The 23474-nt window shown below is 40.6% G+C and overlaps 1 protein-coding gene across 1 annotated transcript in view; it reads right to left on the reverse strand.

The window, feature by feature from the left end:
- Positions 1-4833: 4833 nt before the first annotated feature.
- Positions 4834-23474, reverse strand: part of LOC142631102 (putative 3,4-dihydroxy-2-butanone kinase) — a 42000-nt gene continuing 23359 nt past the window's right edge. The window contains exons 14-20 of the mRNA XM_075805182.1: positions 19892-20035; positions 19769-19809; positions 6839-6922; positions 6652-6725; positions 6471-6583; positions 6297-6392; positions 4834-5189 (exon numbers count right to left, since the gene is read on the reverse strand). Of these exons, the coding sequence (XP_075661297.1) occupies positions 5061-5189; positions 6297-6392; positions 6471-6583; positions 6652-6725; positions 6839-6922; positions 19769-19809; positions 19892-20035 (681 nt within the window). The 3' untranslated portion in view covers positions 4834-5060. The remainder of the gene's footprint in view (positions 5190-6296; positions 6393-6470; positions 6584-6651; positions 6726-6838; positions 6923-19768; positions 19810-19891; positions 20036-23474) is intronic.

The raw sequence follows: 23474 nt of genomic DNA on the forward strand, positions 1-23474 counted from the left end.
AGAGACTATGAATTCCATCTTGAGAATATATGTTTTATCAACACTAAATGTGGCTGCCCAACATACTGAGGTTTTGACCGTTAGGATAGATCTCACTCCTGATATATCAAAGCAACCTACACTTCATGATCAGGTCCATTATCCTCTGAGGATTAAGAGTTCATGTAAATAGAAGTTGTGAAATTTATTATTCATTTGACAGTCATTAGAAGAATAATAAATCTCACAGGGGTCCAATTCAATATGTCTTAACTCTTAAAACATATCAACACATCAACTAGAAGTCTCCACTTCCATGATTAAGACAAATCATCTTAGTTGATATATTATAGTCTTCGCAGATGAAACGCTCAATTTCATCACTGACTACGAACTAAAATTCTGAGTTTACAAAGAACTTGTGACTTATATTTTCTGTGACTAAATCACATACTATGCATCTCATGAACTATATGATAATGTCTGAATATTCATGTTACCATTGTTTTAGATTATAATAAAACAACTTTATTAATCACAACATTAAGTCATACATAATGTCATACATAATAACATACATAGCATCATACAATAGGATTTAAAGGTACTAATCCTAACACCTCCATTATCTGACCTCAAAAATTTTACTTTCAAACCTGTTTTTGTCTCAACCATGGCTTTCCACTTCTTAAAAGTTTCAAATAGATCAGATTTATTTTTCAGAAAATAAACTCATACATTTCTGCTTGAGTTATCAATGAAAGTGATGTAGTACCTTGAACCTCCAAGGGATGCAACCGGAGAAGGCCCCCACAAATCAGTGTGTGCTAACTCCAATTTCTCAGCCTTCGGTGTCCTGCAAATTTTCAAGAAGCTCACATTATTCTGCTTTTCCAAGATGCAGCTTTAACACATGTCAAAATCAATGGACTTCAATTCTAGTAGTTTTCCTTTTGACAACAGCACCTTCATCCTTTTCTCACTCATGTGACCAAGTCTGCGGTGCCATAGGCTTGTATCAGTACTTGCTTCAACAACTGCAACTGTGTCTCTTGGACTTGAGGTCATATAGAGAGTACCAGTCTTCTTTCCACGAGCCAATACTCTAGCTCCCTTTGCAACCTTCCAAGTTCCACCAACAAATAATATTGCATGCCCTTCATCATCAAGTTCTCCAACAAAAATCAAATTCCTCCTCAGGTCAGGAATATGTCGAACCTTCTCCAGTAACCAAACAGACCCATTGGGCAACAATATCTGAACATCTCCCGTACCCACAACATCCAAGGCTGTACCATCAGCCAAATACACCTTATCAAAATCACCTGCAACATAATTCTATATGATTTCTCGGTGTGGAGTGGTATGAAACGAAGCTCCTGAGTCCAAAACCCAATCATCAAATGGACTATCTACTGCAAGAAGTAATGCATCCTGTACCTCTTCTGTTACAACATTAGCAAAATCATCTTCATTCTTCTTCTTAGGACTTTTGCAGTGCCTCCTAAAGTGACCTGTTTTCCCACAGTTCCAACATTGTACTTGTTGGCCTGATCTAGATTTACTTCTATTCCAATTAAAATTTCTAGATTTTGATCTGCCCCGATTTGAATTTCTATCATTACCTCTGCCTCTTGACTCAAGGTTTAGGGCAGAGCCAGATCCTGAGGTTTCACCTGCATCTCTTCTACGAATCTTCTCAGCTAGAATTAAATCTCATATGTCATTGTACTTCAACTTTTCTTTTCCTATGGAATTGGTTACTTCCATCCTCATTGCCTCCCAACTGTTTGGCAAAGAAGCCAAAACGATCAGTGCACGGATCTCATCATCAAAATCAATTTCTACAGACGACAATTGATTTGTGATAGTGTTGAATTCATTCAGATGTTGTGCTACTAATGCGTTCTCTGCCATCTTCAGATTGAACAGTTTCTTCATCAGATGCACCTTGTTATTTGCTAACGGCTTTTCATACATACCAGACAAAGCCTTCATCAGATCTATTGTGGTCTTCTCCTTTACAACATTGTGTGCAACAGGCCTAGACAGCGTTAACTTGATAACTCCCAATACCTGTCTGTCAAGAAGAGTCAATTCCTCATCCTTCATAGTCGCAGGTTTTGTCCCCAAAAGAGGCAGATGCAATTTCTTCCCATAGAGATAATCTTCAATTTGCATCCTCCAACTCGTGAAGTCTATGCCATCGAACTTTTCTATTCCAGACGCATTTCCTGCTTCCTCTGCCATTGCTCCCACTCAAACCTAACCCTAAGCTCTGATACCAGTTGTAGGGAAATTACCACAAAATTCCCAACCTGTGAGAACAAAATATAGAGAAAACATATGACAAAGAAAAAGTAATCACGCGTACAAGACACCATGGACTAAGCCTCAGAAAATCTCTCATTAAAAACCACGCAACATTATTCCGGTCAGGTCAGGTCGTCAACCGGATCAAACATAACTAGACTCCACAAAGCCCAACACTTAGCAACTTCAATATCTATAGGGATTGGTATGAGAGATTCATGCATACTAAGAAATGCTAGACAACTTCCAACCTAATTGACAACTTCCTAGATTGACTTCACATCACCCTATAATCAGATTATTAAGTTGTAGCTATTACCAAAGAGACTCCACATATAACTTTGACCAAATAATAAAGATAAATAAAAGACAATTGCACTCAAATAAATGACATGTCACCAACGTGACTGCCATGTGACTTGTAACTATGCTCTTGCATCAAATTCTATTTTAATGCTTTATAGGTTTACTTTATATTGTAATAAATCTAAGAAATTTATAATCCCAGGAAAATATTAAAATCTTTATCATGAAATTAACCATATTTTGCTATTTGAATTGTCATTAAATGTCAATTAAAACGAAAAATCAATTAAATTTAATCAATTTTTTGCCAATATAAAAACAAGTGTCCAAGTGTTAAGAGCTTTAGTTGGTGATGATGATGGCATGAAGAATGGTAGTGCTTGGGCAACATGGGGCCAGTTATATGGTTTTATGTCTCCTCCACACATCAATGTCTCCTCATGCCAGATTCTAAATGCTCCAAAGCGCTCTTCAAGGGGGACATGGCGGGTTCCCCAACTCAAGTTGGATCATTGAGCAGTAGATAGGGGTAGCATGTGGTGGTACCTTACTCCACATAATGCTCCAAGGTCATGACATAGGAGGGCCATGGTGGGTAGAGATGGTTTCATGATGGGTAGTAACCAGTGGTGTTGACCCTTCTGTGGTGGTGCATGACATTGGTGGCTTGGTAGCTGATTGCTTGTGTGTGGGCAGTGTGGTTTGTGTAAGGCAAGGTTGGCCTGCCATGATGATAAGCAATCTGATGCTGTGTGCAAGGCATTGGCTAGTGGGTGCTAGTGTAGTGTATGAACTGATGCTAGTGGATAGATAGACAAATATTGTGTGTGTTGCATGTGGACGGACTATGTGGGCTATGTGGCTTGATGGGGGATGGCTTAGGCATGGACCAAGCCTCCCCAAATGTGGATTGACACATTGAGTGGGTTGTTGGGTGATGGGCAGAAGCCCCGTGATGTGCTGAGACATGGACTATGACATGTGCTGTGTGCAACGGCAGTTACCGACAATTACTAAGTAATTCATGATGTTCTTGATGATGCTAGCTTGCTATGTAGGGGTTGGAAACATGGAGAATAACCTAGATAGCAGCAGTTGATGATGTTCTAAGTCAAACCCAAGTGGTAGATTATCCAAAGTGCAAGGAGTTACTCCCATTGACAGTTATTTCTGTGTATTTGACCCATATGCTATTGAGGGAGTCAACAACAAATTTGGTAATTGTTTTTTGAGAGATTTGTGCGTATTTCTCTAAGTTTTGCAAGGATTTCCTTTGTACTTGAGAGTGAGTAACAAACGTTGGGAGTTTTTCCTGTAAACATAGTGTGTGTTGTGCACTTGTGTTCCTAATAATATGTTCTAAGTGTTCTTGTAGTGTGTATGTATTGTTGGCTGAGATTAAGTCAAGGATTTAGAGCCATCATAAGTAGAAAATTTAAGAAAAAAATTTACGTTGTGACACCGTGCATAGCACAAATTTTAAGGTAAGTGACATGTAAAGTTGAGCTCCCTCTGTTTTTCTCGTCCCTCTCATTTTAGCCGAGAATAAAAATATGTAAGATAGCCCCCCATGCACAAGAGAAATGGTTACTCCTATACCTTATTTAAATGTTTTTAAAATTAAGTATAGGAAAGGGGAATAGATATCTCTCTTTGATTGGATGTTTTAACAATTAAGTAAAGATATGATAGGAGAAAATTTTATATAATTTGACAATTATAACCTAATTTTATTAATTTTAAACAGACGAATATAAATTGATATCTTAAGGACAAAATTGACACCTCAAATTTTTTTTTAATTCCCTCCAAATTCCCCCCAATTTGGGTTTGGGGGAATTAAAAAAGAGGGTTAGATACCCCTCCAAACCACTTTCAAACTTCTCCCCCTCCCCTCTTAAAAAACATCCAAAACCACACTCCTTCCATTCCCTCCCCTCCCCTCCCTTTCATCCAAACAAATTGAAACAAATGTTAAAGTAAAGAGGCTCACTCTAGAAAGTTAAATACTTTTTAAGTTGATTACATACAACAGAGAAATCCATTGTGTAATATTGTGATTAGCTTGAAACAGAAAGAAATTTTGCAAGAGTAGAATGTACTCCTAGACTCTAGCATAATTGAAACCCCATAGCAGACAAGCTAAATACATAATTCAGGGTTTAATGCATATAAATCTGACATAAAGACATTAAAGGTCACATTTTCGAACCATGGAATCACAAAATATGCTCAGATTTCAATGTGTATTATTTTGAATAGATGTCACCAATATTTGAAATTTACAAATTTCAAAAGAAAGTTTTAAGAGATGTATGGGTGAAATTCACTCTCTCGGCTTTATGCACAAAAAGAATAAGCGGAGAGCCTAACCAGTTAGACCATCTTAAAATCATGAACAAAACTTTGGTTAAATATGCAGCAAAATAGGAGCAAGAATTGCATGAGTAAGATTCACTGGCTCATGAAGAAGCCCCAAATTTATCCTCGACAGCCAAAGCTGCTGCTCTGTACCATGAAGCTGCAGCCATTGCGCCAGGATCTGGTACTGATGCAAGGATCTCCCCAGAAACATATGTCGAACGACCAGCCTACAAAAGCTTTCTCATCAGATCCCCATGCTCATAAAACCAATGCATAAGAATGTGGAATTCACACAAAAGTTTTTTTTTTTTTTTTTGGTAGCATGATTAACATATACTTTACATTCATAAATCCAACCTGACTACCGACACTGACCTGAATATAAGATGTTCAAGTGTAAAATAAGTTATCATGAGTTTACAACCATCCAAACTGCATCCATCTACAATTCAAAATGAAACAACTAATCTCTGCATTGAACATCAGAGGACAAAAGATAACCAACAGATTGGCCAGCCCTATGCAACGAAAAGACCAACAGACACAAGTCCTTAACTCTGATGCCAACTAGCAAAAACACACTTCCATTTTTTTTTTTTTTTTTCTCTTCAAAATTTGAACATTGCAGATCCTATTCCAAAATGCAACAGTTGTGGAAGAAATTAGTAGTACTGGCACTGGATCCTATGGCAAATATGTGCGACACTCATGGACAACAATGATGGTTATATATCTCAAGGCTTTATAAAGCTCACCTTAGTTGCCCATCCAGACTAACCTCAAGAAAAGTAAAATGTATAACCATCAGACTCAATAGCTTAAACCCTCGGACTCTCACACCTCTAGGAACAATCATAGTATGCAAGTAAGCTGAAGATCACACACAAAGGTCAAAGGTTAAGATGTGTCTTAACTCTTAACCTTTGACCTTAAGAGCCATCTTATGCCAGAAAATGTGCATACAATGACAACCATTTAGTAGTCCATGTGGTTGACATCCTTAATAACTTAAATGATTCCAATAAATAAATAAAGAAAAATAAGAGAAAAGAATCTATCATTTTGAACCTTAAAGAGAAAGTATAACAGATTGGACAAGGTATGATCACATATAATTTCACTGCACATTTTCCAATCATTTTCTTAGAACCCTAGAGCTGTCCAAGATCCAAACTGAGGCTTAAAGGATTCATGGAAATTACTTCCAACTTAATCAGTATTATGACTTTGTTTGGTCAAGGGCTATTTACATTCATATCCATCAATTAGTTACAATGCCTACGGAAATAAGCAAATCCCCTACAATAGAGGACAAGGAATACTATGAATGTCACCTGTGCCTGCATGTGCTTGGTTGACTCAGCTCCAGCCAGTGCTGCCTCAGATGAGAGGACAAAAGCAACGCAGGGACCATCCCCAGCATTTAACCTCTGTAAGTGAAGATAATGTTAGTCACATAAGACCACATTAACAATGAAGACAGAAAGATTGTGATCATTATTGATAACCTCCTGAAGCATTGCTGATGCTGGAATAAGGGCATCTAACAATGTGCGATAACCAGCACTAGCTCCACCATATTTACTGATTGCAGTAATGGAAGCTTCAAGTGCTTCAGCCCCTGAAAGAAGAAACTTGATGAGTGAAGGTGCAAGTTTGATTATTATAATATTAGGAGGATCATCTCACATTGTTTTGCCGTGACAACTGGCTGGGAGCTTGCTTTCAACTGTGCATATGCTGCCTTACAGAATATATTATATCTGTTTCCAGAAGAGAGAAAAAGTCAACTTTCAGACTAATGTTACAAAACTAATTGTCAAAAAACATTATTGTTAAAGCTTAATCAAGTCAAGATTAAGATAAAGTAAAATACATGATCCCACTAGTTCCTCCCATAATTCTTCTAATAGATGATCCAATTTCATTCACTGTTTCTGCAGCATCATTCAGAGGATAACTGGGAACAGAAGATGGAAACTAAAGTAAGAGAGCTAAAATCTGAAACGATAATCATCTGGGAATGTGACAAATATAACAAACTTAAGGATACTTGAGCTAAAAACCGTCATGTATGTTAGTTTAAAATAACTGTAAATATACCTGCTACCTCTGAATTTGTATACGCATAAGCTTCCAAAAAAAAATATCACACAGATCAACCAAAACAAAAGGTACATTGCTTAAGTTCAAAGCTTTAAACATTATGGATCACAAATTCTGAACATTAAAAGTAGCACAACCACCATATTCAATAAGCACAAAATCCAAATCACAATGCAAGAATTAAAGAAAGCATGTATTTAAAATTCTAAATTGCTTTAATCTTCTTGAGAAACCATAGCTAGGCTCGATATGTACAAATAAACTGAATTCTCTTTCCAGAGATTGTGAAAGAAGTTCCACAAGAAATGTTGTTACTGCAGTTTAGATCATTACAAATCATATTCAAAACAAAGGGATGGGAAACAGGTAGTTTAGGGAAGATCATAAATGAGATGGGTACATAACTACCCGGTAACTCATTTAATTACTTAGCTAATTCCCATGCCCAATCCAACCCATTCTATTTAATAAGAGTTAGGACTTTACCCGTTAACCCAATGACATCTCCACATAATATATATTTATCCAACCAAAAAAAAAAATCTCCACATAACATATATAAATTTTTTTATAAGTAATACTCATACCTGGTTTGGGTATATAACTATCCATTTATTACTCATTTAACCTAGTAGATAGTACTCATACTCATCCAACCCATTTAATAAGGTCAGGACTTTAATCATTATATAAACCACTCATACAAATTATGTACGCCAGAGTTACTTGATAGTTGATACTTTTATATTAACATGTTATTTTACATTGGCATAAGGGTATCTTGGAAATTATGCTATAAAGCATAAACCCTAGAGAGTAATCAAATTAACAAAGCCCTTCACCTTTTCTCAAATCTCTCTCCATCTTTTTCCCCTCATTTTCTCTCTGTTAATCCTAATATCTCATATTTTACAACTTCACTTAGCATCAAAGACTACTGATCCAGCCCCAAAACACATTGGAACAATCTGGAGGTGTACTTAGATAATCATGGTGTGCTAAGGTCAGCACCAACACGGTCACTAAATTTTGGCAACCATATGATCATGATGGACCCGATTCTTTTTTAATGGATCAGGTTCCTGAAGCACCACAGGCTTGGGTTAACCCGCTATATCAAAACTTTCTTTTGCCCTTTCCCAATTTAAGGTGTGTGTGTGTGTGTGTGTGTTTTTTTTTTTTTTTTTCACTTCACCCAAATTTCAACTAAACCCACACTTGAACAAAAATCAGCTCCCACCTCCTCTCAATAAGGTGGAACTCTTCACAATCGATCTCAAATAGAACAATGATGCGGAATTGTAGCTTTATGGAGACAAACTAGGTGTTTCGTTGCGGGGGTGTGACGGTGGCACTCAGCCGAGTGGAGATGTTGCTAGACAACTCACAATCTGCAGTATGAGTTGCGAATGGGTGTTGTTGAGATGTGCTCATGGCACAATGAAACAATGGTTAAAATGGTCTCTTGATGCATGGCAACACTTCCATGCAATGGTTTTTAGCATGGACTCAACAACAGTGAAGCATGGGGATAAAAGATTAAGAAAGCTAGGGTTTGGTTAGGTTGTGAGGAAGGGGTTTTGACGTCAGTAAAGGTGGGATCATGATGATATGTGTACTTTTTTCTTTTTCTTTTTCTTTTTTGAGCTTTAGTGATGATGACAGGGTGTTTGGGGTTGTAACTTGACATGGCTAGACTTGGTTTGATTTATGTTGAAGGGCGGTGCTGCTGATTGGGACTATAGGTTTCAGTCAGGTGTTCGACTTTAGGTGGTTTGGGTTATGTCAATGGTGGCAGGATAAGTAATTGATGGAGGTGAGCAGCAGCGATGGGTTGCTGCAAGGTGGCAACTATGGCTTTTGTGGGCGGTAAGGATCAGGCCGTGGCTGTGATTTTGTTGGAGGTTTGTTTGACACTGCTTTTAACTAATGCAGCACAAATTCTCCAAAGGGATTAAGAATCAACAAGAACAGAATATTAGAGATAAATCTAGGAATCAACACCTAAATTTACTTGGAATTAGCACCAAGCCATTGGAAAAGTTTCAATAGGAAATCTTATTACCCAAGCAAACTGTCTCCATTGGAATAAAATAGTGCACTTATATTGACTACTAACAGCAAACCCTAATCCCAATTAACTTGGGTCAAAGCCCAATTATTGAATTATGAAAATAACTTCAATTCTAAGAAATTAAATAAAATACTACCAACCTATTTAGCTAATAAGACCTAAAACAAATTTAATGGACCAATATTAAAAATACAATTGACTTCTAAAATTATATGAAATTGTCTTTGCACCCAACCCTACAACCCAAAATCTCTACCAAAGCATTCACAATATCCACCTCCCCTATAGGAACTATTTCACTCTTAGACACATTGACCTTCAAACCCGTCACAGCCTGAAAACAGAGTAATAACAAACGAACATGTAAGAGCTGCTCCATATCTACATCACAAATTAGAATAGTATCATCTGCAAACAACAACTGCGAAACACATTCCCTACCACCCCTCCTACCATCAGCCCTAAAGCCACAAAGTAAACCTACCCCTTCCATTCTCTTCAACATCCTCCTAAATACCTCCATCAGAACCAAAAATAACATGGGAGATAACGGATCCCCTTGTCACAAACCCCTTGAACTGTCAAAATAATCTAGAGACCCATTGACCAACATAGAAGACTGAACTGTGGAGACACATGTACAAATCCATCTACACCATTTCTCCTCAATGCCCATTCTCCTCAACAAATATAAAAGAGCCTCACAATTCACATGGTCATAAGCTTTCTCAATATCTAGCTTACAAATCGCCCCTGAAATCTTACTCTTCACCAAACTATCAACACACTCATTAGCAATAAGAACTGAGTCAAGGATTTGCCTACCTCCCACAAAGCTATTTTGAGATTCTAATATCAATTGATCTAACACCACTCTTAAACGATTTGCCAGAACCTTAGCCAAGATTTTTTTTTTTTTTGATAAGTAAGAATGATATATATACGAAGGTTACTCTATGCCTGAAAAACACAAAGCAACCCAGAAAAACAAGAAAAAGAAAACAAAGAGAAACAAGAGAGAAAATCAAACAACAGAGAAATTACAAAAAGAGAAGGGAACAAAGAAAAGAAGGGAGGGAATCACTAGACGTGAGTCCCCACGCCCGAGACCAATCAAAAAGAGTTCCACAAAAAGAAGCAAGCAACTGATCCCTAGAACTATCCAAATCCTCAAAAGTCCTCCGGTTCTGCTCCTTCCAAATACACCAAAGAATGCACAACGGGACTAAATTCCAGATCTGAGACGAATGCTTCCCCAACCAATTCCACCATCCAAAAAGCAAGTCTGGAACCGAACTAGGCATAACCCAAGCCAAGCCAAAAGTTATAAAAACAAAGCTCCATAACCGATAGGCCACCTCACAATGAAGAAGAAGGTGATCTACCGTCTCTCCACCATGACGGCACATAATGCACCAATCCACAAAAACCAATCTCCTCAATCTCAGATTGTCTCTCGTTAGGATATTATTCCAAGCTACACACCAAACAAAAAAAGAAACTCGCCTAGGGGCCTTAACTCTCCAAATAGCTTTCCAAGGAAAGATAGTTGAAGGAGAATTTCTTAATTTGTAATAGTACGACCGGATGTCAAAAGCCCCATTACGCTTCAATTTTCAGCTCATCCGGTCACCAACATCCATAGGAGGGATTATAGCACCCAACATACGAAGAAACCGCAGCCCTTCATCCATCTCCCAATCATTAAAAAATCTACTAAACCGAACATTCCAAGATCTTCTATCCTCCGCCCCCTGCCTATGCAAAGAAGCTTCAACAGAAGCCTCCTTATCAATGGCAATGCCATACTTAGAAAAGCCAACTGAAAAGGTTGATCCCCATACCACCCATCCTGCCAAAACCTCACCCTATTCCCCAACCCAACCACAAACTGACAATTTTTACTGAAATCCTCCCAACCCATACGGATGCTTCTCCACAAACCACATCCATGAGCTCCCCTACCCAGCTTAGAGGTCCATCCCCCCCAATCTTCCCCATATTTTGAAGCTACTACCCGCCTCCAAAAACGACCCTCTTCCTTACCAAACCGCCACAACCATTTCCCCAATAAAGCCTTATTAAAGGTAGTGAGTTTCCTTATCCCTAAGCCACCATTGGCTATAGGCGCACAAACTTTGTCCCATCCTACCAAATGAATCTTGCTATCTCCCCACAGGAAATCCCTTTGCATCTTTTCAATTTTATTAGCTACATGAGTAGGAATTGAGAACAACGATAGAAAGTAAGTCGGAAGACTAGAAAGCGTACTCTTGAGTAACATCAAACGACCCCCCTTAGACAAGTACAACTTCTTCCATCCAGATAATTTCCGGTTACTACTTTCCAAAATTGTGTTCCAAATTGAAAGGGAGTTGTGAGGAGCCCCCAGCGGCATGCCAAGATACAACATAGGTAAAGATCCAACTCTGCAGCCCAATATATCCGCCGTAGCATGCACATCACCAACCTCCCCTATAGGAACCATTTCGCTCTTATGCACATTGACCTTCAAACCTCGTTACCGCCCGAAAAACTAAGGTGCAACAACCGAATATGAAGAATTTGCTCCACATTTGCATCACAAAAGAGGATAGTATCATCTGCAAATAATAGATGTGAAACACGTTCCCCACCATCCCTCCTACCCTCAAAATTAAAACCACTCGATCAAGCGCCCTCCCTCCATTCTTCTCAACATCCTACTAAGCACCTCCATCAAGATCAAAAATAGCATAGGAGATAGCATCTCCTTGTCTTAAACCCTCGAGCTACCAAAGAAATCAGCCGGGGACCCATTAATCAAAACAAAGAGAACTCGAATCGTGGATATACAAGAACGGATCCACTTACACCACTTCACTCCAAAACCCATCCCTCGTTCAGAAATACAACAAAGCCTCCCAATTCACATGATCGTAGGCTTTCTCCATATCGAGCTTGCTGCATGACCTGTGGACCCTACTCTTCCCACGACTATCCACACACTCATTCGCAATGAGAACCGAATCAAGGATTTGTCTTCCACCCAGAAAGCTATTTTGATTCTCAGAAATCAATTGATCTAAAACCACTCTCAAGCGATTAGCCAAGACCTTAGCCAGGATTTTATACACACTCCCCACCAAACTAATAGGACGAAAATCTCTAATGTTGGAAGCACCATTCCTTTTAGGAATTAAAGCAATGAAAGTCGCATTAAGGGATTTTTCAAACTTGCAATGATGGAAAAACTCTTCAAAGACCGCTAAGACATCTTTCTCCACTACCTTCCAGCAATGATGATAGAACGCCATAGAGAACCCATCCGGACCTGGAGCTTTATCCCCGTCCAGATCCCTAACAACTTGAAGAATCTCCTCTCTCTCAAACTTCCTTTCAAGCCAAACCCTTTCCCTGTTCTCAATGCGATCAAACTCCAAACCCTCCACAAAAGGCCTCCACTCCTCAGTCTCCTTGTACAAATTTTTATAAAATTGTACAGCTTGAAAAGTTACCTCGGAGGCCTCTTCAAAGACCACCCCATCCACCTCCAAGGTCCTTAGATGATTAGAACGTCTATGGGAGTTAGCCATTTTGTGAAAAAACTTGGTGTTATTATCCCCCTCCTTGATACATAACATCCTAGATTTTTGTCTCCAAGAAATTTCTTCTAATGAAAGAAGATGCTCCAATTCGGGATCTCAAACCAGCCCTATGAACAATCTCCCCATCAGAGAGACCTACATCCCCCTCCTTGGCGTCTAGGGTTATCAACTCCTCCAGTAATTGCTTCTTTTGACGCGCTACATTACCAAACTCTCGACAATTCCATTGCACAATGTCCTCTTTCAGAGCCTTTAATTTTTTTGCCAGCACAAAACTAGGAGTACCTACGAAGGAATGTCGATTCCACCAGGTTTGAACTCTATCCACAAATCCCTCCGACTTCAACCACATATTTTCAAATCTGAAAGGACTCTTCCCCCTTGCCATTCCCCCTGCCTTCAAGAGAATTGGACTGTGGTCTGAGACAGTACGGGGTAAGATCCTTTGAGTAACATCTGGGAAGTGATCCTCCCAATCGGGAGTGACCAAAGCTCTATCAATCCTAGACATCATTGGTTGATCAGAACCATTGGACCAAGTAAAGCTACCTCCTTCCAAAGGCAAGTCAACCAAGTTGAGATCCTCAACAAATTCAGAAAATTTTTCCATAGCCGTGGACAAACGAGTCTCTCCCCTACGCTCGCTAGGGAAGCGAACTATATTAAAGTCCCCAAAGCAGCACCACTCGAATCCTCCAACACCGCTCGAACTCCCACTAGCTCATCCCACATGAGACCCCTCTCAACATTCTCATTTGGGCCATAAACGCCTGAGCAAGCCCAAATAAACCCATCCCCCACCCCTTTCCACTTTACCGACACTGAGAATAAACCCACCATAACCTCCACCTTATCCAAAACCCTTTTGTCCCACATAAGCAAAATACCACCAGCCGTCCGATCAGCCTCCAAGACAGCCCAGTCCACATATGGGCAGCCCCACAAACTACAAACCAGCTGTCTATTCATACTAGCAATCTTTGTCTCTTGTAAACAGACAACATCACACTTCCAATCCCGCAACAAGTTCTTCACCACAAGACGTTTCCGAGGATCATTTAAACCTCTAACATTCCACGAAATCATTTTTATCTTCATAGAAACTAAGATATCCCCAACTACAAACACCATCACGAGACCACCCTCTATCTTCTGTCATAATTCACCGAAGAAAATAAGTTTTGCAGCTCCCTGCAACCCTTATTTTTGGACTTAGCCACCTTATTTCTGTCCATTACTTTCCTGTGTAACACATTGGCTGCCTCCATCTCTGATTCAAGCCTCTGTAAAAGAGCAATGCACAATTTTTCATGTCGAGTCATAGATAACCCAACCAATCTACTAAAGCCAGGAATTCTGTGTTTCACCCACCCAGAAATATCTATGTTAGGTTCAATACTAAAAACCTCATCAACCTCCTCCAACTCTGCCAAGGTTGTTGAACCACTCGGATCAAAGATTTGGCAGAGGAAGGGCACCTCTCCTTACGTAAAAAACAGCCGCTTCCTCCACAATCATAATCTCCCAGAAGGCAAATTTCCTTGCTAAAAAAAGGATTAAAGTCCCGACCCACTACCCCCAAACCCCTTGGTCCAAATTTCGCACCAACTCCGTAAAGAGGTCGTGGAGAAAAGGTCCTAACGACCGTGGCACAAAATCGAGAGCCACCGACCTCTTACCTTCGTAAAACAACCCCTCTAGTGCGAAATGGAACCGAGAAAGTCATTCCGGCCCCAGCCAAATTGAAAACCATCACGGAGGGGACTCCGGTGCCGAAAACCATCGCCGAGGGGACTCGCACACTCCGCCGCCCCTACCGGTGTCGCGCGACGCCGACGAGGCGAACCCACCGCCTTCGTGCCCGCGTCGCCGGTAACGACAGAGCAGGCCCGTTCTGGAGACTCTCGAGACACCGAATAGCACAAAGCCACCCTTATCGGCTCGAGCCCGTACCTTCGTGAGACCACTCACGACCTCCGCCACCCGCGACGGCGTCACAAAACACGTCGGCCTCACCCCTAGACATTCCCGCCTTCACATGAGTATCGGCCGAAGGTAAGGGCTCAACCCACTTATCGGAGCACTCCCCAAGCTCAAAGGATAATGGGCTTCGTGAGTCCGTGGGCCTAAACAATTCTCACTAACCGTCCTTCGGGGCTACCCTCTTGTTCGGGCCCAACCCCTGCACTCCAACTTACCCCCGAGGCAACTCCTTACCACTCCCCGCGAGACCCATCTCGTGCTTCGATCTCTCCCTTTCTTCCTATCCCAGAAACCCGCCTCCTCCCCATCACATCAACCTCCACGATAAGACCTCTCCCCGCCCAAAGCATGGTCTCCTTACATCACTCCTTTTCCTATTGTCATAGGCTTTTGAATTCAAACCGGAACTCGGGAAGTGTATCCTACTATCCGCCACCGACTTCCTCATTAATACACTTCTCCCTCCTATCACCTCCTCCCACCACCATCTTATCGACTTTACCTACCGGAAAACTCCCACCTTAGCACCTCGTGAAACTCCGGTTGCCCTCCATCTTCTCCCTCCTAAATGCATCTTCATCCCCTCGGCAATGGAACCTACGTGTTTTGGCCGCTTTCTATCCTCTACTCTTCCATGAATGCCTTGCACAAACTTCAAAGAAAGTTCTAGGGTGTCGAGTCTCCAGATATTGCCTATGCACTCCGAGGAATAAGAGTTGGAAGCCCCGTTCCACCCACTCGCATATCGTAGGGGTACAACACCTTTCTTAGTTCAAGGCCAAAAGCCCTCCAACCATATCTCTTTACCTTCGTGGATAATGATCGACCTCCTACACCCGCCAACTTTTAGTTCACGTAAGCAAGAACCGACCAAAGGAGCTGGTGCTACGCCGGGAGAGTATAAGCGTGTCACCATCCCCGAATGTAAAGAACCTGCTGAGAGCTTGCCCCAACAACAGTGTGTTCAATATTCTTCATCAGCCATAATGCTGCATTCTTACCCATGAAGACTGATCTCATAGAATATTTGCCCCTCTCATAAATCTGTAACAAGAAATAACGCCCCCCTTCCTCAACAACTAATTGAAAAAACTTGGATTCGATGACGAAATTGTGAAAGCCCCCCATAAATCTACCTGGTACTGATGACTTTTTCTACTATTCAAATAACACCAGAGGAAATACTCCCCGCTAAGCTGATAGGTATGAAATCTCAAATATTAGAGGCATCATTCTTCTTAGGGATCAAGGCAATGAAAGTAGCATTGAGAGATTTTTCAAACTTACAGTGCTGATAGAACTCTTCAAAGACCGCTAGGACATCTCTTTCCACAACTCTCCAACAATGATGGAAACAGACCATAGAGAAGCCATCCGAACCTGGAGCTTTATCCCCTTCCAATTCTTGGACAATTAACAGAATCTCCTCCTTCTCAAACCTCCTTTCCAACCAGCCCTTTCCAACCCCCTAATTTCATCAAACTCCAAGTCTTTCACAAAAGGCCTCCACTCTTCTGTCTCCTAATACAAAGTCTTGTAAAATTGAACTACCTGAGCAGCCATTTCTGCTCCCTCCTCATAAATCACCCCATCTACTTCCAAAAAACTCAAATGGTTATACCTTCTGCGGGAATCAACCATCTTATGAAGGAACTTAGTATTATTATCACCCCCCTTGATACACAACATCCTCGACTTCTGTCTCCATGAAGTATCCTCCAAAGAAAGAAGATGCTCTACTTGAGACTTTACTCACTTCTCCGATGGATTTCTGCCTCAAAGAGTCCAAGTTCCCTTTCCTTAACATCTAATAAATCTAAAGCCCCCAATGATTCTTTCTTCTAACGACTGACATTGCCAAACTCTCTATGGATCCACTGAATCATGTCTTCTTTCAAAGCCTTCAATTTTTCAGCAAACACATAACTAGGTGTACCAGAGAAAGAATGTCGATTCCATCAAGAATAAACCCTATCAACAAACCCATCCGTCTTCAACCACAGGTTCTCAAACCTAAAGGGACTCTTCTCCCTCGCCATTCCCCCTGCCTCCAAAAGAATTGGGAAATGGTCTGAAATAGGTCACGGATTTTACCGCTGGATCACATCCGGAAATGTTCCTCCCAATCATGTGAAACTAGACCTCTATCTATCCTAGACATGGAAGGTTGGTCAGTGCCACTAGACCAAGTATATCTCCCTCCCTCCAAAGGCAAATCAATCAAGTGTAGATTCTCAATAAACTCTGAAAATTTTTCCATAACTGAAGTAAGATGAGAACCACCCCTCTGTTCACTTGCAAAACGAACAATGTTAAAATCCCCAATGCAACACCAAGGAACATTTCAATATTGCTGAATAACAACCAACTCATCCCATGTATGTCCCCTCATACTATTATCATTTGAGCCATATACCCCTGAGCATGCCCAAACAAAACCAACCTCCACACCTTGCCACTGAACCGACACCAAGTAAGAACCCACTAGAAACTCTAACTTATCTAAAACCCTCCTATCCCACATAATCAATACTCCACCAGCCGTCTGATCAACATCTAAAGATACCCAATCCACATACGGACAACTCCACAAACTGCTAACTAATTGTCTATTCATGCCAGCAAGTTTAGTTTCTTGAAGGCACACTATATCACACTTCCACTCATGTAACAAGTTTCTCACTACCAGATGTTTCTAAGAGTCATTTAACTCCCTGACATTCCAAGAAATCATTTTCAGCTTCATAAAGACCGTTTTTTTTCCCTACTACCTCTACTACGCAACCAACACTCTACCACCCATCATAGTTAACAGAGGAATTAAATTCCTTAGCTCTCTTTTCCCTCTACCTGTAGGAGTAACTACTTTTCAATTAACAATAGCTTTTCTCTGTGACAGGTTGTTCTCCTCCATCTCCCTTTCTAGCCTTTGAAGGTGAGCAATACACAACCTCTCATGACGACTAACAGGAAGCCCAACCAATTTACCAAAACCTGGGATTCTGTGCTTCACCCAATTTGAGACAACCAGCTTACTACCAAGGCCTATTACCTTAGTACCATCATGCACTTCCTCCGACAAAGCCAGCTCCGAAGGAGCGATGATAATCAGGGGGTTACAATCTGAACACTCCTCCTCACCCAAACCCAGTTTTGAGCCAATCACTTCCTCCCACATCAAACCACACATCCCTGGTAGGCCACAATCTATCGTCAATGGTATCAACGCTAAAGTGGGTTAATTGATCTCAAGGGCTGCAATCGGGCTGATGAACCAGTCCTCCTTCCCCTGAATAATACTCACACAACTCCCACTACCAACTTCTTCACCACTATAGTCTGAGACACCAAATTTCGAAAACCCAGCTTTCGGTAAACTCCAAAGAATACCTACCAAGAAAAGGCCGATTGATGCTCGCGACATAACCTTACTGGTTGTACCTGGGACCATTGCGAGCCCATCAGAGCTACACCCGTCGGAAATGTTACGGCGAGCCTCCATCGAAGTCTCCACCAAACGACCCATCATCACTGCCTGAGAAGAAAGCTCGTGGGTGACCTGACAATCATCCTTTGTTACCGATAATTGGACCACATGGCTCGGGCTTGGCTCCCCATAGGAGATGCCACAGATGACCACCATTGGGGTCTCCACTGGTTGACCCAACACCGCTGAAGGCTCGTGAGTGACTTGAGACTCATCCTTTGATGCCGAAGGAATGACTAGAGGGCTTGGGCTTGCCTTAGATGAGTTCTCGCTCACTTCAAAAGTGCTTGGGCCCAAGAAACTTAATGTGAGGAGATTAGAAAAGCCCACACAGGGCGGAGTCAATGTCGGGCCGTGAACCACATTGGGCTTACAATCAGGTTTTTTAATCCCCCGTGAAGCCCATTTAAAAAAACTTTGGTCCACCTGTTTTATAATCCCACAACCCTCCTCTTTCCTTTTCTCATTTACCTCCACAATCAATCCCTTCCATGTCCAGCATGCATTCCTAAAGTCACACCCTCCACCATAATTAGAAAGTTTTGAATTTGAAGTGAATGTCAACAGAAATCTCTCTTTATTTACTCCCATAATTGTTTCTCCTAAATTTAAATCCACATAATGCTCCAAGCTCTCTTAACACCACCACCTACGGCAGTCAGACAAGGATTGGCCACTGGTTTTTCACTCAACAACAGCTTTGCAGGTTCTGGATTCGGAACCACCATCCTCTTCTCCCCTAACTCAGCCTTCCCTTTTTCTTTGGTAGCCAACTGCCCTGGGTTTTTCCTGTCCCTTGCTAGCACATGATGGCCTTTCATTGTATCAGCAAAGAAAATAGAAATTTGAAGCTCAAAGTTTTTAAGAGGCTGAGCAATGAATTTTGAATGGCCTGAAACACCCAGAGCATACTGGTTAGGTTCCAACATCTTTCTTATTCCAAGCCCAAAAACCCTCCTACCATTTTTTGCGTTGCCTTTAGGGATAATGACAAACCTCCTAAAAACACCAACTTTGAGTTCAGTCAATAATAAGAATTGGCCAAAAGAGTTGGAGCTCCGTTGGAGAGTATAAGCGATATCCCCATCCCTGATTGTAAAAAACTGTCTGGAACTAACCCCAACGACAGTGTGTTTGATACTCTTAATCAGCCATTGTGTCGCACTCTTACCCATAAAAAATGATTTCAAAAAATATTTGCCCCATTCAAAAATCCATAGGGAAAAATAACGTCCCCCTTCCTCAATCACCAACTGAAATAATTTGGATTCAATTAAAAACCTGCGAGAACCTCCCATACTTGCACAGAGAAAAAGCAGAACAAAATATTTAGCTAATCTGAGGTAGTCGGGTCTCCTCCTGTTGTTCTCTAAATTTTGAATTAATCTCTCATGTTTTTAGATTAATTCTGATGAGTGATGAGCTGAATACTGGAGGTTGCAAAGCAACTCAGGGATATAATAGTTCCATATTCAAATAGAAGAAATTTCAAGACACTTTGCAGTCTTTTATATATATATAAGATAAGATGGGAAACAAAAAGGTCCAAACAACTGAACAGAAACTTACTTTTTGATGTCCTCCAGAATTGCTGTTGCACCTCTGTACATCTGCAGAAGCAAATAAATTAGTCATTGAATGAGACATACCATAACAATAAATAGGAAATGATGAGCGTTTTGAGGATCTCACTGTTGACCCACAGTCACCATCTCCTACTTTGCTATCCCACTCATTAAGACTGTCCCTAAGATTAATAATCGCATTTGCAGCTGCCTCAATAGCCACCTCAAGAATATGTCCTTGTTGATTCAGTTGTGGTGGTCGGCTTAACGACTAAGTCAAAGTAGATACCAGCAGTCAGATCAAATAAGGTAGTATAGTAAAGAGGAAAAAAATGAATAACTGAAAAAAGAAAACAAATACATTGTACATCACAATCAAATTGTGCTCCAAATTGATAGAAAAAAATGAAACTACGCTGCTACAATACCACATGAACAGACAACTTTCCATGGTACCATGAACTCTACAACCATAGAACCCATGTACAGTTTTTTTTTTTTTTTTGCTTGGGGAGGAGGGGGGGAGGGTGGCCTTGGGGGAACCAAAAGAGGAAAAAGAAATGAAGACTAGTATATACCATTATGCTACCACTGTAACATACGAACACTTTCCTGACTACATCATACAATGTCTAAACATGCTGATAGATCATACTTCCATGCATTAGGTAGTGAAAGTTGTTACAAGTATTAGGGGCAAAACAGTAATATCATGTACTTCTTTATATACATATAAATAGTATTTTTTGTGTTAGGGTTGACTTATCAAACCCTAAACACTTTCACCTTTAACAACATGCCCCCAACCCACCACTGCCTTTAACCCTCTGACAGCCACCCATCACTGCCACTGCCGCCACCGGAAACCATTACAATTGCCTCCGACAACCTTGCTAGCTCTCAGACACTCTCGCTAGCTCTCCGGCAAGACTGACGATCTCCAACGACCTCGATCTAGTGGCTAGAGGAGCTGCCTAGTGCAGGTGATCTTCTCTCGGGTCTCGCAACACCAAATTGACGTCGCCTGACCGCGAGAGAGGCATGGTTTTGCTCGCCTTCCTCTAGCAACCCATCCTAGCCCCCTCACTGCCTCCTACACTGGCACTCCTGTGCCCTAGCACTGCCACCAGAGTTTTCCAAAAGAGTTTTTCGGCTATGATTTAATATGATCTGATTTTTTATTTTCTTCACTAAAGTCTGACTTTATGTTTAAGTAGCCTTGGGTTGATTTGTTGGGCTACACTTTGTTGGTTGATGTTTAGTGGTGGACTGGGTATACTGGTGTTGGTATGGATTGATTGCTGCCTTGATTGGAATAGTTTGGTGTTGCTATTGGTTTGCTGACCGGTTGGAGGACATTGGTTTTGAATTTGTTTCACTGTAGTCAGTGTGGTTCTTTCGTTTGTTTATGGGTTCACTAGCATATTTATTTAGCGTTAGTTTGTTCTTAGGATTGCTATTATGGAGTCCAAAGACAATGTTCAGCCCCCTAATTATTTCTTATCTCCTAATATGTTATCAATTACTTTCATTTGTCTTAATGAAAGTAATTATGCTCAGTGGGCCCAGGCTGTTGAAGTTTTTCTTCTTGGTAGAAAGAAGTTTGACTAAGTGATTAGTGAACCCCCTGTACCTACAGACCCTAAATTTGCTGATTGGAGGGCCAAAGATGCACAAATTAAGAGTTGCTTGTGGAATAGAACGGAGTCCAAGATTAGCTGTTGTTTGGTTTTCTAACCAACTGCTAAACTTGTTTGGAAACAAGCCAAGGAACTTTACTCTAGTGTTAAAAATTTATAGCGGATTTATGATCTTCATCAAAATTATTTCTCCTTGAGTTTGAGTGAATTGCCTTTGGAAGACTATTATAACAAGTTTAAGGGCATATGAGAAGAACTCAATATTTATCAACCCATCTCTTTTGATGTTAAAACTATGAAGAAACAACGAGATTCTATGCATATTGCTCACTTCCTCTCTGGATTGCCTAAAAGTTTGAATCCGGTAAAATCACAATTTTTTGCGTGTCCAGTCCTCCCTTCATTGAGTGAAGTTTTTGGTAGACTTCGACAAGCCACATTATCTGACTCTAGTACTACCTCTTCCTCCAGTATTAATGCATTCCCTTCTGGTGATAAATTTGCCTTTGCCACTTATATGGGAAGTAATAGAGGTGGTCGTGGAGGTCAAGGTCGTGAGGGCTGAGGCCATGAAGGTCGCGACCAAAGGGGTCGTGGTAGTGAACAAGGGGGTTGTGGTTAAGGCCGTGGTCTTCATAAGTGCATTTATTGTCATGGTGAGAATCATACAGTAGAATTTTGTTGAGAGTTGTATGGTAAACCCTCGACTCACCAAGCTAGTTTTCAAGTTGAAGAAACGCCTGAGTCACTTCCACCAACATCCAGAGTAGTCTCCATCTCTAAGAAAGAGTACAATCGCCTCTTGTCTCTACATTTCAACTCTGTTGGGTCTGATTCTACTACTACTTTGGCTCAACAAGGTACTTCCATAGCTTGTCTTGCCACTCAGTACCCTTGGGTCATTGACTCAAGTGCTACTAATCATATGACAAGTACCTCGGGCTTAGTCTTTGACCTTGAGCAATCTAGTAGTCTTCCCAATGTTTTATTGGCATATGGCTCAGCCACTACAGTTTCTGGTTTGGGCACTTCCAATCTCAGTCCTAATCTTTCTCTCTCTTGTCTTATATATTCTTGATTTTCCTTTTAATCCTTTGTCAATTAGTAAGCTTACTAAGCTTTTGAATTGTGTTGCCATTTTTTTATCTACTCATTGTATCTTTCAGGATCTTAAGACAAGGAAGATTATTGGTGGAGGGCGTGAAGCTGGTGGACTTTATTACCTGGATCGGCGTGGTTCTTCCAGTTTAGTGGCTTCTCATTTGTCTATCTCGCCTCTTCAACATCATAATCGCCTTGGTCATCCATCTCTCTAGAATTTAAAGTCATTAGTTTCGTTGTGTCGTCAAATTGAGTCCTTACAATGTGAAGCATGTCAATTGGGTAAACACCATAGTTTGCCTTTTGCCTCTAGGCGTGAGAGTCATGTTAGTAGTCTTTTTCATTTACTCCATTCTGATAATAGGGGTCCAATAAACACTCACTCATTGTTAAGATTTAGATATTTTGTCATTTTTGTTGATGATTATTCTAGAGTCACCTATCTTTATCTTATGAAAGAAAGGCCTGAATTGTACTCAATTTTCAAGTCGCTTTATATGAAAATGAAGACTTAGTTTAATGCTTCCCTTCGTATTTTTTAGTCTAATAATGCTTGTGAATATTTTCATACATTTTTGTCTCAAGTTTTTTATGATCATGGTATAATTCACCAATCTTCATGCCCCATACTCCACAACAAAATGGTGTTGCTAAACGCAAAATGCGTCATTTGTTAGAGGTCACTAGTACCTTAAAGTTTCATATGCACGTTCCTAAATCATATTGGAGTGATGCTGTTCACACTTCCTGTCACCTGATTAATCATATGCCTTCCACTGTTCTAGGTGGTCAGATCCCTTATACTGTGCTCTCTCCTGATGCACTTTTGTTTCATCTACCTCCTAAGTGCTAAGATATGTGCCCTTAAATCCTATTGTATGATGCTATGTATGTTATTATGTATGACATTATGTATGACTTAATGTTGTGTTTAATAAAGTTGTTTTGCTATTATCTAAAATAATGGTA

Source organism: Castanea sativa, chromosome 4, assembly GCF_040712315.1.
Source record: "Castanea sativa cultivar Marrone di Chiusa Pesio chromosome 4, ASM4071231v1".
Taxonomy (NCBI): Eukaryota; Viridiplantae; Streptophyta; class Magnoliopsida; order Fagales; family Fagaceae; genus Castanea; species Castanea sativa.